This window comes from Dasypus novemcinctus, chromosome 13 (genome assembly GCF_030445035.2).
Source record: "Dasypus novemcinctus isolate mDasNov1 chromosome 13, mDasNov1.1.hap2, whole genome shotgun sequence".
NCBI classification, from domain to species: Eukaryota; Metazoa; Chordata; class Mammalia; order Cingulata; family Dasypodidae; genus Dasypus; species Dasypus novemcinctus.
In genome coordinates this window covers 12,830,955-12,845,659 of record NC_080685.1, presented here as the reverse complement: position 1 = coordinate 12,845,659, position 14,705 = coordinate 12,830,955, and the positions used below count along the sequence as shown (strand labels likewise).

The window sequence follows — 14,705 nt, the reverse complement described above, 5'->3', positions numbered from 1 at the left end:
TCCTTTCTTCCTGGGGCTCCTTCTCTCTTTCCTCTGTGTGCTGACTTCCTGGTGCTCCAGTTTAAGACTTCAGTATCAAACTTCAACATCAAAAACCTTCAACTCTGTCCTTTGTCATGTCTTTGATCTGTGAGTCCCCACCCACCAAGGGGCAGGGACTCAATGCCCTAGTGGCACAAGAGGTTTACATGATTACTCTTTTTGGAATTCATCAATAATATCAAACTGCTACAATATCCAACTACTCTAGCTTTGGAGAAAGGAAACCAGACAATTTGGGATTGTTATGTTTGGAAACCATATGTATGTTAGGTATAAGGAAATATTATAAAATTATGTACCCAACACTCAGATAGTAGAACATTAACTAAGACCCTTGAAGACTCCTGTTTGCTTCTTTCCAGCTGCATTTCCCCACCCCACCCCCTCACCCAAACCTCAAGGTATTCATGCTCTTGAATTTTGTTTTAATCGTTCCTGATCTTTTACTTATGGTTTCATTTTATATGTATGGGTCACTATAATATATATTGTCTAGTTTGGTGTATTTTTGACTTTTGATCTTGATATAATTTTATTATACTACCTTTATTCTTTTGTGAAAAGTTTTTTTTTTAACTCAACATTAAGTTTATGAGATTCATCCATGTTGCTGTATATAGCTGTAATTTATTCTTCTTTACTGCTGGGTACGTTTTTATGACTATACTGTAATTAATTTATCTACTGGTTATGGGCATTTGGGCTGTTAACAACATTTTTATAGCCACAATGCTACTATGAACCTTCTGTGTGCTTCTCCACACTTCCTAAAAATTCTCGAGGGATTTACTTAGGAATACAGCTAGCGGCTTGTAGGGGATGCTTATTTTCAGCTTGCCCCTGGACAGGCTGTTCTAGAGGAGTGCTTAGAGGGGTCCTTCTAAAATGTAAGATAAATTATGTCACTTCCCTACCTAAGCTCTGTAGTGGCGCCCATTTCACTCCCTTAAAGCCAGAGCCTGACGCTGGCCTCAGGCCTTGCATGAGCTGGCCTGTCACTGCCACCTGCTCTCCCCCACTCTGCTCTTGCCACGGGGTCTCCTTTCCTGGCCTTGAACAAGCCGGGGCCTTTCCCTGGCTGACTCTTCAGCGTGCTCTTCCTCCACACGCTCACTTGGCGAAGTCCCTCATCTCCTGCAAGTCTTTCCTCCGCTGTCACTACTCAAGTGAGACCCTGCAGTTCTGCCTCCCCACCTCATCAACTTAACACTGTTTAATTTTTTTCCCTATAGATGTTTCACCTTTGGCATAATTTGCAAATTTGTTGTTTAGTTTTGTTTATTTTTTTTTATTTTTATTTTTTATTTTATTGACTTTGTAATAATATTACATTAAAAATATATATGTGAGGTCCCATTCATCCCCACCCCCCTCTCCCTCTCCCCCCCCAACAACACTCGTTCCCATCATCATGACATATCCATCGGATTTGGTAAGTACATCTTTGGGCACCTCTGCACCTCATAGACAATGGTCCACATCATGGTCCATACTCGCCTCCATTCCATCCAGTGGGCCCTTCCCACCGAATTGACGTCCAGACACCTTCCAACCAGCAAAAATCCCCGAAACAGCGCGGTCCCAAAGAGCCTTCAACGCTGCCCAACCGTCCCCTGCAGAGACACTACTAGGTAAGCTCACGCAGCCACCATCTTCCCAGCATCCCCCAGCTAGTTTTGTTTATTATCTCTCTGTTCTGGCCAGAAGATTGGCCTAATGGGTTTGGGGATCTTTGGTTTTTCCAGTGATTATCTCCAAGGGTTAGAACATTTCATAGCACATATGAATCTCAGTAAGTATTTAATGAATGATGAATGAATGTTTGAAAGAAATTGTAGAATGTTGTTTGATAACTATTTTCCTTATAACTGTTTGAATTAGTCAGCCAATGGAGTGCTGATGCAAAATACCAGAAACTGGTTGGTTTTTAAAAAGGATATTTACTTGGGGTAGGAGCTTACAGGTGCCAGGCCATAAGCATAAGTTACTTCCCTCACCAAAGTCTATTTTCATGTGTTGGAGCAAGATGGCTGCCAACGTCTGCCAGGGTTCAGGCTTCCTGCATTCCTGCGTTCCTACGTTCCTGGGTCTTGCTTTTCTCTGGGTTCAAGGTTCCTTTCATCCTGGGGCTGGCTTCACTTTCCTCTGTGTGCTGACTTCCCAGGGCTCCAGCTTAAGTTTTTAGCATCAGATTCCAACATCAGAAAACCCTCAACTCTGTCCTTTGCCATGCCTTTTTTCTGTGAGTCCCCACCAAGGGGTGGGGACTCAATGCCCTAATCATAACTCAGTCATGTCCAGGTACAGATCAGATTACAAGCATAATCCAATATTTCTTTTTGGAATTCATCAATAATATTAAACTGCTATACTCTACCCTCTGAATTCCAAAAAGCAAAAAGACATTACAATGTTAAAAAAAAAAAACCAAAACCTTAAATCAGTTACAATGCAAGTACTAAATCATATCACAATCAATTTAAAGAAACAGTTTGTCTTGGGGCAGAGTCCTGTCTGCTATAGATCTCTGAAACTTACAAAACAATTCATCTGTTTCAAATACACAAATGGACAGACATTGGATAAACATTTTCATTACAATAAGGAGAAATTGGGAAGGGAAACATGAGTCACGGGTCCTCTACAGTTCAGTAAACCTGCAGGGCATTCTCCATTCGATTTCAGTCTGAGAATCATTCTTAAGATGATGGTTTCTTCTCCTTGGGGCCATATGGGGACCCACCCTTTCCACAGTTTTGCCCAATGGCAAGCATCTGGGTATTGACCAAGCTCCAGACCTCTCTCTCCAAGAGTGTTGGGGTGATTGCCACACCTCACTAAAACTTTGGGTTAGAGTCTTAACCCCCCTAGTACAGTGAAGTGAAGACAACATTCCCCCTAATCTTTGGCATACAGGCTCAACCCTCTCAGAGCAACGGGTTGACCACCTGGCCTTCCCTAACCTTTGGGGGACAGGTCCACCCCACTCAGACTTGTGGGGTGTTGACTTTAACCACCTTAATCCTTGAGGAATATGCTCCACCCTCTCTGTACCCTGGGGCAGCAAAACTCTCCCAGAACATCTGTGGGAACATCCACCCTCTTCAACTGCTGGAGTAAACTCACCCTCTGTGTACACATGGGTGGGGTTCCTCTCTTGGCCCAAGGTGATGTCCAAATTCCAGATCTTAGCTTCCCTGGTTTTCCTCTTAAAGCCGTTTCTCCTTCAATTTTTTCTTTCCATGTCCTTTTTATTCCAGGCTGACGGTGGTTTTGTTCATACAGCTCTCTCAAAAACCTTGCTAGTTTAGCATGCAGGAAGCAGGGGTCCAAACCATCAGACAGTAAGACTTTCCATAAGTCTTCCGACATGCTTGCATCCTCCATCCTTATTTACAAGTTCCAAGTTTAGTTAAGTCCTCCAATGGGGCACTTTCATCTGGGATCTTGATCTCCAGACACTTGAAATTTCCAGAATAAGTTTCTGTTTTCTTTGTACCCGACAATTCAGTCCTCAGCATATCTCTCTCATCTAATATTTTGCTATAAGCTGCAAGCAGAAGCCAATTGCGTTCTCCGGGTTTACTTTGGAAAGTTCTTCAGCTAAATGCCCAGGCATGCCATTTTCAAATTTTGCCTTCTGTGCAACACCAGGAGTTAATCTTGCTAAGCTCTCTGCAACTTTAAAATGTGGATCGCCTTTCCTCCAGTTTCCAATAATAGTTTCATCATTTACTTCTAAGGCATCATAAAAAGTCTCTTTAGCATCCATATTGCTATCAACAGTCTCTTCAAAGCACTGAGGTCTTTTCTTCCAAGCATCTCACAATTCTTCCAAAAAATACCCCTTACCGTTTATAAAACCATTTCAGCATTTTGGTAATTGCAAAAGCATTTCCCACTCCTCGTTACCAAATTCTGTATTAGTCAGCCAAAGGGGTGCTGATGCAAAATATCAGAAATGGGTTGGTTTTTATAAAGGGTATTTATTTGGGGTAGGAGCTTACAGATAGCAGGCCATAAAGCATACGTTACTTCCTTCACCAAAGTCTGTTTGGAGCAAGATGGCTGCCGACGTCTGCAAGGGTTCAGGCTTCCTGGGTTCCTACATTCCTGGGTCTTGCTTTTCTCTGGATTCAAGGTTCCTTTCTTCCTGGGGCTGGCTTCTCTTTCTTCTGTGAGCTTACTTCCCGGGGCTCTAGCTTAAGTCTTCAGCATCAGACTCCAACATCAGAAAACCCTCAGCTTTGTTCCCCCCTAACCTTTGGCACACAGGCTCAGTCCTCTCAGAGCAATGCCTTTTATCTGTGAGCCCCCACCCCTTGTGCCCTAATCATAACTCAATCATGCCCAGGTATAGATCAGATTACAAGCACAATCCAATATTTTTTTGGAATTCATCAATAGTATTAAATTGCTTCACTGTTTTAAGCAGACATGACAGCATTTGTTATGGAAATCATGTCTTATTCACAAGTCTCAAAATTGTCTGGCATGCAATATTCTATGACTGGCTGTGCCCTGTGCATGTTAGATCTCTGTTCTAAAGAATTTTAAGGTGATGGGAAGAAGACAAGTGAATTTAATAAAAGGAATTCAATTCAGCATATTTTTATTGAGCATTTCCTATGTGTATTGTCTAAATTGAATAATGATATGATTGCTTTAGGTTTTAACTAAAACATTTTTTTTCGTTTAGAAAAAGTTTATTGAAGTATATCACTCACACATAAACATACATAAACAATAAGTGTATAGTAATAGTTGTGAACTTACAAAGCAAACATATGTAGCATCATACGGACTCTCATAACTCACCCTACCACCAATACCTTGCATTGTTGTTAAATATTTTAAACTAATGATTAAAGAGCATTGTCAAAATATTACTACTAACCAAAGTATTTTCCCCCAACCCAGCCTATTATTATTATCTTTATATCATTTGTATATGAACATACATAAACAATAAGTATATAGTAAAAGTTGTGGACTTACAAAGCAAACGTGCATAACATCTTACAGGGGTCCCATACATCAACCCTCCACCAACACCTTGCATTGTCATGAGACATTTGTTACCGATTATGAAAGAATATTGTCAAAATCTTACTACTAATTATAGTCCTTATCTTACATTTGGTGTACTTAAAGCATTTATTTTCATTGGAGTCCTCATTTCAGTGGAATTTAACCTGACCTGCCTGACTGGTTAACCACAGGATAAATTATGAATATATGGTGAACTTTTTGGGTTGGAAATAATGATGGAAAAAATTTCAGGAGGTAACTGAGGGAAAGGATCAGTTGTAGAATGTCTGATAAGAGTTTAAGGAAAGTACTTGGCATGATGTGAATGATTTGGAATGAATCACTTGGAATGATTTTTTTAATTATCAGAGTTCTAAAGAGCATTTCTTGGTTTTTCAAAATTACAATGACTTGCTTAGATTGTGTATAAAAAGAGCATTATAATCAAAGTTATGTTGCATTTATGTTGAAATAGGGGGGAAAAATGAGGGACCAGATCTTGCTTTTTCTCCATTAATCTAAGTGTGTTCTATATTGACACAACAGATGCCTTAAAAATTTTTCATAGATGTAATAAAATAATTTTCCTCTGATATTGACCTATTTCCTGGCTGTATGAAGCCATGAAATCACTTTCTAATTAAAAGAGTTGATCAAATACCTGTTCTTTTACTACCCTAATGTGTCCTGTTTCTTCAAGTTTGAAATGTTGAAATGTAAATGGTTAGACTTTTGGGGAATTTCCCAGTGAGAATCTGTTCAAGTGAGACTGACAAATAAGTCACCCCCCTCTTGATGTAGTACCTCTTAAGGACCATTTGGATTTCACTCACGGTTTAAGGCACCTAGCCTCGTTCCCCTCATCATTTTAGAGATTCTGTGCCCTACCTAGTACATGGCAGAGCTGGGATGGAAATCCATACCTCCATTTTAAAGTCCTGCTCCTTGCAGTCTTTCGCTGCCTCTCCTGAGTCATTCTGTTTATCATATATTCCCATGCCAAGCTTTCCCCTTAATCTCTGCTTTATTAATTGATTAGGAACTGATTTGAACTAACACATTGTCTCTGTATGCCTTTTTAAGCATCCCAAGGTCATTCCACCTCTGATTAAAGATGACTTTTTTAGTCAATTTTGAACCCAGAAGCTCTGTTCTTGACTGGTATTTCTTTCTTGGTCTTGGCACAGTGTGTGTGTCTGCTATTAAAATTTGTTCTGTTCTTGGTGACACTTGATGCCTTGGGAATATGGGAGATGATTTCTTGGTGATACTGGCGATTTAAACTGTGTAGGAGTACGAATGTGGAAATCATATAGTTTACTGTCTGCTGTGCAGTTTGCCTTTATGGGGTCAGTAATGATAGTGAGAAAACTGTTGATTGCCTGGTACGATTATCATACCCCCCACCCCCTGAGCTACCTTTCTACAAATAGAATTGCCCTAGGAATTGATTCTGTGGTATTTGTTAATGGTTGCTTTTACACTTGGCTCTGAATTTTAAAATGCACTAAACTCATTCTACTAGAACTGATCTAGAGCATTTAGTCATGTCAAGTCTCCCTGTTTTTCTTTTCTCTCCTCTCTGCAGGATGATGAAGTGGTTCTGCAGTGTACTGCAACCGTCCACAAAGAGCAGCAGAAACTGTGTTTGGCGGCAGAAGGATTTGGCAACAGACTTTGTTTCTTGGAGTCTACGTCCAATTCCAAGGTAGGATAAATCCTTTTGAGGCTCTTCAGATATTTGGATTTTACTAGTAGCTTTGAAACTTTTTATGGACACTTGACTACTTTTTTGGGGGACACACAAACTAAAGGAGATAAGAGCTATTATTTTTACTTATAGATTGAGCACATTTTAATCGAGCTCCTACTGTGTGCAAAAATCTAGGCTAGGGTGCTTAACAAGAATGAAGACATTGTCCTCCTGTTCTGTATTAGTGGAAAACAAAACAAGTAAATAAGGGATATATAGATATAATTTCACAACTGGTAAGGGCCATGAAGAAAATCAAAGTAATATGGTTGATAATGGTGGTGGTGGGGGAATCACCATGTTACAGAAGGTCCTTAAAGAAGATGTTTCTGATGCAGTGACGTGTGAACTGACTCAAAGTGAGGAAGTGAGCGGCACCAAATTTTCGAGCTTTCCAGAAAGGGCAACCAGGAAATACAAGGGCCCTGACTTAGGAGTGAGTTTGCAGAGTGTTTAAGGACAGCGAGGAGGCCCCAGGGCTGTTGATGTGATTAGTGATAGGAGATGAGGTTTCAAAGGGGCCCTGATGAGGAGGTAAGATTTCTTTCTAGTCTGAAGGTAGGTGTCACAGAGCCCTTAGAGCCCTGGGAGCTGCGGTATGATTTACATAGTTAAATACTTGTTTTAGCTCATTTATGGATTCGAGGGTAGAAGGAGAGCAAGAGTCCAAGCAGAGAGAGCAGCTGAAGGCCCCTGCGGAGGCCAGGTGAGAGCTGATCATGCCTCCCACAAGCGCAGAAGCAGTGGCAGTCGGTACTCTCGTGTCCTAGCCTTCGATACCGCGCACACCCGATTTCTCTACAACAGCAGTAGTGGGAGGGTGGGTGGATTTGGAATGTGCTTTAAGGATGTAGAGGTTTGGCTGATGGAAACAATCGTATGGAACAAGAGAAAGAAAGGAAACACATATATCTCCAGTGGGAAATCAACTAGAAAACAGTCAATTTAATAATCTTTTGTGTATTAACTTTTTATTACAGAGCACTTTACCCAGTCTCATTTAATTTCTACAATTGAATAGTGTAGTTTTTGTTATATTCATTTTACAGATGTGGAAACTAGAAACTAACAAAAATTGAGTACTATATTTTAAGTATCTAATGTGACTTGGGTAGCAATGTTAGGAGCTTATGCCTGGGTCTTTTGGTTTCAAATCCCTGATTCTTTCCTCTCTACTGTAGTACCTCGTTGGTGATTCCGGAAAATAATATTGTGAAATAAACATACATATATAATTATGGTAATTCATTATGATAATTTAATACCAGGTGACATGATAATTGCTTGTGGCAAGAATTACGTGTTTTATAAGCCATAAGTAGATCTGTTTTCAATTTGACAAGAGTTTATTGACCATTATCTTTCTATAGATCACTACAGTAAGTGCCAGTGGAAAAAGATTTCTTCTTTAAAAAGAACATATTGCACATTTTCATATTTGGCACCTTCTCTGTAGTTTCTTGTATTTCATAGTGGCCAGCACTGTTTAGACCACTTTACTAGCTATTGTTCTCTTGGTTCTTAATTTAAGATTTGGTTTCATATACAGTGAATGCCCCAGTTCTATGGTAGCAGCTAAAGCATGACCTTGGACTAGGCTTTCCTTTAAGCTGGTTACTACCTACTATGGTTTCTTGATGATATAGATGCTACTGATGAACATTTTAACACTTTTTTTGTTGTGGTCTTACCTAATACCTGCCTGATTTTTCTGAAAATTGGCATTTAAGATGAGATATTGAGATTGTTTATCAAGCATAGAATAAAGAAGCAGCTGATATCCAATAAACCAAGGAGTACTTTCTTAAAAAGTTCTTACAGCATAAATAACTTTTCTTTCAGTTCACCCAGATTACTTCATGATCCCCCGCATTGTCAGTTTTTTCGTAACTCCCATTGTCTTTGTTCTCTTTGACTTGTATGTCTTTCCTGTAGTTTTCTGCCCACTGAAATATGACGTCTTTCAAAGCCTGTCTCCTGCAGGCTTTTTTTTTTTACTTAAAATTTTTTTCCTTATTTAATTGTCTTTTTTTTTTTTAAAGATACCTAGATCACAAAAAAAGCTACATTAAAAAATATAAGAAGTTCTCATATATTCACATCCCACCCCATCCCACTCCTCCCACAACAACAACCTCTTTCATCATGTGGGCCATTCATTGCATTTGGTGAATACATTTTGGAGCACTGCAATTATAGTTTACATTGTATCTGCAGGCCTTTTATGTTGCCTTTTTCCAATGCCTTAGGTCTCTTCTCTGTGCTACTTAATTGCTTTGTTTATACTTCTATTATATTGCCAGTGGACTTAATTCTGCATAATACCTGTGCAACCTTCTTTCCTACACATACACATACTCTCAGATACATAAGCTAGTTTCTGAGCTACCTGGCGGCCTGAGCAGATCACGTTCATTTCCTTATCTTTTAGTATCTAGCACAATGCCCTGAACTATTAGGTGATTCATAAAATTTAATGGATTGTTGTTAGATATAGAACCAATAATCTTAGGACAATTATATTTTTATAAGAAAGACTTTCAGTTTTCCATAGCATGAAAACCTTGTATCTCAGTGTCCTTAAAAATAAGCAAACCTTTGTACATGTGTGTTTCATGCAGATTTTTCTGTATTTAAGTTTCATTGGTAGAAAACGGGAGATGGTCTTTTCCCTCAAACTGGCACATCCTGCATTTGTTTTGAAGGTGGGGAGAACAGAATGATTGTTGGCAGTAACTAGTCAGACACTGAATGCTGTAAATTATATATGTGTTCCTGGAAATGATCCCAGAAATATCTTAAGCTGCAGAAACTTTTAATCAAAGGCAGGCGTTACTTCTTTACCATGGCTGTGTTTCATGCTCTTAGGTTATCTATTCAAGCTGATCTGTGTTCATAATTTCAGCATAGATATTCTTGCAGCAAATATAAACATTTAAATCCTATGGTAAATTTTAATTAATCATAATTTGTAATGGTAGATATTTGCAGTGTAGTCTTTATTAGTATCTTCATTTCTAGATTTTAGAATTTAAAAGAGTGCTTTTGCTTTTAGGAACCAGTCACTCTGAGGCCTTCCCACTTTGTTCTTATTAAAAGTTCAGGGAGAAAATCAGAAGGTATGGAGGCATAATTTTAAAATCTTGTACTTAGTCCTAAAAACAGACATAGCTACTGAAATGGAAAAACCCCTTACCAGACAGTATAATATAATCATATAATTTCTGCTAATTTAGATTCATTATTTTATAAACATGTGCACACACACTTCTGTTAAAAGTCAGCTCCCTATTTAAAAGGGAATGGCTGAAGCCAAGTGCACGTTAAAGAAGGATGGTCGCTATCTCCACTGCTAGATGTGGCTCTGTTAGAGTTATGAGGCAATGTAATTAGATGAAGAGACTTAAGATTGAAAATGAAGAAGTAAAATTGTCTCTAGCTGCAGATTATTTGATCATGTATCTTAAGAATTCCAGATGAATTGATGGAAAAAACTCCTACAAAAAATGAGAGAAATCCATAAGGTGCAGATTATAAAATCAATGTAGGGATACCCGCGCCCTGTATTTATATATGCATACAAACATACATACATACACACACACACACAAAGACAGAAGGTACATTGGAATATGCTCATATATAGAATGATTCATGGCATATACATATTCAAACATGTCTGCATGCAAGTTTACATATGTTATGTTAGAAGAGGGATCAGTAACAGCCTTAGGCCAAATAATTTGCCAGTGTATTTGTTAAACTTGAATACCATGCATGCTTATTTGCTATTTTTGTAACATAGTATTAATTTATTAATTATGTTTATATCATTTGTGTATGTGCTAATCATTCATTTCCTATGTGTGTGGCATCAGTAAACTTAGAGAAAGCTGGTTTTGAAGTAGTGTTTCTCTTTTTTGTGGAGTTTTTTTTTTTTTTAAGTCAAGTTGGATCATAGAGTTTTCTGAAGATACTCCTTTCTTCTGCGGAAAAGAAAACATGCTTAGTCCCAGGGACATCTGCTCTCCAAATAGAAACTATGATTTTCCATCATTTATATCTTTAATTAATGTTCTTTAAAATTGGATTAACTCTGGAAAACAGTAGGATAGAATGATACCATGAATATTTTTTTTTTCTGGATGATAAGTAACTGAATATAATTTGTATTCCTGAGGGCTGGTGTTAAATATTTTCAACCTCTTTCTACTATGTGGCATACCTTTTTAAAAAGTAATATTTTGCACTCATTGCTGCATGGATAAAGTGGAATGAACCTCTGAACATGGTCTGGATGTGGTCTGGACTCATCTGCTGTTGCTATAGCAGAAACTCAGCTCCAGGCCTCAGCAGCTGGTAGTACTGGCCATTGGTGAGGCAGTAGCATGCTGTTGCTCTTCCTTCTTCCCTTTCATCTGTCATCATTTTATAATCAGGAAAATACTTGATTAAGCAGAATAATTGTCAGTACATGTCATGTTCTTTTGGTAATTCCAGGGTTCTAACTTTAATTAGGTAAAGAACTCATTTTTACTTGGTATTTAATAATTATAATCAGGCACGTCCAATCTATCAGCTGATTTTAAAGAAGCGTTATGTGTTTTTTCATAGGTAGCAGAATGGCTTTGATCAGCTCAAATAGACCAGACTAGATTGAGCTCTTAGGAGGGGGGCTGTTAGTTTAAATAATGATCCAGTGGAGAATGGACTAAATGAAACTGCCTGTGTGTTTGCTATGGTATTTGATGTGCCACTTTCCCTGGGCCACACTTGGGACAAGATGCAGGTTATGATAATAAGCCATGATTAATACTGGCCGCTTCGTATGAAGCTCTGTGCCGTGGCGTCTCGGCTTGTTTGGATGGTCAACACTCATGGCAGTAACTACTTTAAAATCATCAAATGTCTAATTTTGGACTACCGTAAATTCCCATTTCTACTAGACGTTATAAAAAAAGAAACAGTGACAGTTTGTAAATAGGTCAGAACAAAGATACTGAAAAATATTAAAAATTGAGAAAAGTTATAAACTTGGGAGATTTTAGCCTAAGAACACAATGCTGAATCTCATGGAATACCAGGAGGAGCATGGCTTGAGGATGGTTGTTTTATACAAATAGGATGATTGAATTAATAGTTATGAAATATGTCCCCCCAAAAGAAAATTCTGCTTTTTTTCTCCCCTTTTTGATGAGTCATCCTTGTTTAATGGTCTTATTACTAAAAGCATGGTGGCTTTTTAGGGTCTAACTTTGTGAGCTCAGGTCAGAGGTAGTAGGAAGTTTTTAAAGATTTATTTCATTGCAACACTTCAGTGACTTTATATGTCTAAAGCCTGGTCCATACATACCATATGCGTATGTTTTTTTATTAGACTTCAGAAAAGGAAATTGATCCTTATAGATGCATGATATCAAGAGGTTTTGCGATTTTTTCTCCAATTTCTACAGCATCACTTTAATTAAAAGTATTTCTTCCCACAATGGAACACAATAAAGCAATATTTTACTTTCTGTGACTTCTCATTTCAGGATATTATTCACCACCATAAATTATGCATTAGGATATTAATGATGCATAATAGTTGTGATATTCCAGATGAAACTGCTCTTCTTATTCAAGTGTGAATTTTTGAATGATGAAAATGTCAGTGTAAGATAAATGCTTGATGATGTAAGAAAGACTCACTTTAAAAAGGGACTTTATGAAACATCTTTAACTATGAATTCTTGTTTCTTGTTGGGTTTCCCCTAAAAATGAATGGAAGCAATGAGTGAATTACAGGAGCTAAATATTAACATTATTGTTGGCCTCTTTACCTGAACACTGTGACTTCCATGGAATTTTCGAGCAAAAGGGAGGCAGAAGAAAAGAACAGTGTGGTTGACAAAGAACATAATTTATCAGTAACTATATATTTGTTTCTCAAAAATTTTATGTTTCAGTTATATGATTAATTACTTCTTAAACAAGGTAGATGATAGGAGTGTCAGTAAAGACACGGTCTAATGATGTTTGAATATCCAGTCTATATAAAATAAAAGATTACATGCTTAATCAGAGTTCTGGTAGAAGAGGGGTGATAAGAAAATATCTAATAATTTTTGGCAGATTATTATATTGGGACAGAAAAGGACTGTTTGTTGAATTGTGTTTTGTGGATATAATTCTTTTCAACTATTTTAAACATGCATTGATTCTGCTACCCAGTTAGGAAAGGATGGTGATAGAAAATACAAAGGAGATATAACTGAAAATCGCCAGAGGAGAAAGCATTGGGGGACTACTTTAATACTTTAATAATACAACATTAATGAATTGCCCTGTGAGCTAATGATTCATTCTGGGACTCTTAAAAATTTTAAAGAATCCTCAAGGTATTATTAGTTTTTAGCTGTTAAAAAGAACTCTATTGTAAAATTGTAAAATAAAATAGAAAAATAGATTGGAAGACACTACAAATTTTAAAAGAAAGTGTAAAGCCAGGTTAGATTTAATATAATCAATTTATAAGAAAGAGATAGTACAGCAACAAACATTTATAAATGTAAATAATACTAAAATAGAAAATACTTATAACAATCCTAATTTTTGTATAACAGCTCAAACTATTGGACATAATTTCTAAGAATGAAATAAATTATTGACCTCATGGTAGTCAAAGATGTGTTCCTGATTTCCCATTTTGTTTCTTGTTACACATGGAAAATGAAATGAAAACTTAATAAAACAATGAAATCTAAAACTTAAAGACAATTCCTCCTGTAATCTGGGAGAGAGAGCACTACTCATTATAAGGCAGATGGAGGCAGGTGGAGAAACCCCTACATGGCATTTACCTTTGGCACACTCAGCATCACCTCAAACACTGAAGACAATGATTGGATGCCACTTTACCTCAACTGACCTATTTGCCTCTGTTCAGAGACCGAGGGCTGTGCCCACAAGGGATGTGAATGGTAATCTTTTGTACCCTTGCACCATTTTCCCACATCAATTCAGACTCCCCCCCCCCCCCCCCCCCCCCCCCCCCCCAGATAACTAAAGGACAGGGAATCGGAGGGGCCAGGGTGGTGTGGGCACTGGTAGGCAGGAGAATGGGATATTGCATTCTGAGAGCTCCAGTCCCCACAAATACAGTGCTCAGGGTATGGCAAGGATAGGAAAAGCATCGGTGCAAGTTCAGCCCAGAAACTGGGACTTTGCTTATAGCGTTTTCTATTGCATTGACAGGGATCGGAACCAAGAGTAGGGGAAGGCGAAGCTGCCAGGGTAGGGGATCGGAGCTGAACTGAGTGAATGCCTCTGAAAAGCTGAAAACTGCCCTGATACTGCTCACCGTCGTACTTTCTAGATCTGACAGTTTGCTTGAACCATCATGGAGTGAACACGGTGCAGCAAATGATGATCTAACACGGGCTGGCACGCTTTTTCTGTGAAGAGCCAGATAGTAAATATTTTAGTCTTTATGGGCCATATGTTTTTTATCTCAACTACTCAATTCTGCCATTGTAGCATGAAAGCAGCCATAGTCAGTACATAAACAAATGAGCATGGCTGTGTTCCAACAAAACTGTATTTATGGGCTTTGACATTTGAATTTTATATAATTTTCACGTCATAAAATATTGTCCTCCTTGTGATCTTCTTTCAAACGAATGGAAAACACAAAAACCCTTCTTAGCCTGTGGGCCATGCAAAAATAGGTTTGCCCTGTGGAGGATAATGTACCTCTCCCTGATGTAATATGGGGGCAATATTTTATTCCCAAAGGCGAGGCTACAACAGATGCAATAGGAGCAAGACCCAAAGACACGAGAGAACAAAAGTTTCTGCCTGTGGATTACATGCACTCACCCTGTTCTTCAGTTACAAG

At 38.2% G+C, this 14,705-nt stretch overlaps 1 protein-coding gene across 1 annotated transcript in view; it reads left to right on the top strand.

Moving 5' to 3' along the window:
• Positions 1 to 14,705, top strand: part of RYR2 (ryanodine receptor 2) — a 735,760-nt gene that overhangs the window by 190,220 nt on the left and 530,835 nt on the right. Inside the window, exon 2 of the mRNA XM_071207362.1 lies at positions 6,662 to 6,781. Within this exon, the coding sequence (XP_071063463.1) occupies positions 6,662 to 6,781 (120 nt within the window). The remainder of the gene's footprint in view (positions 1 to 6,661; positions 6,782 to 14,705) is intronic.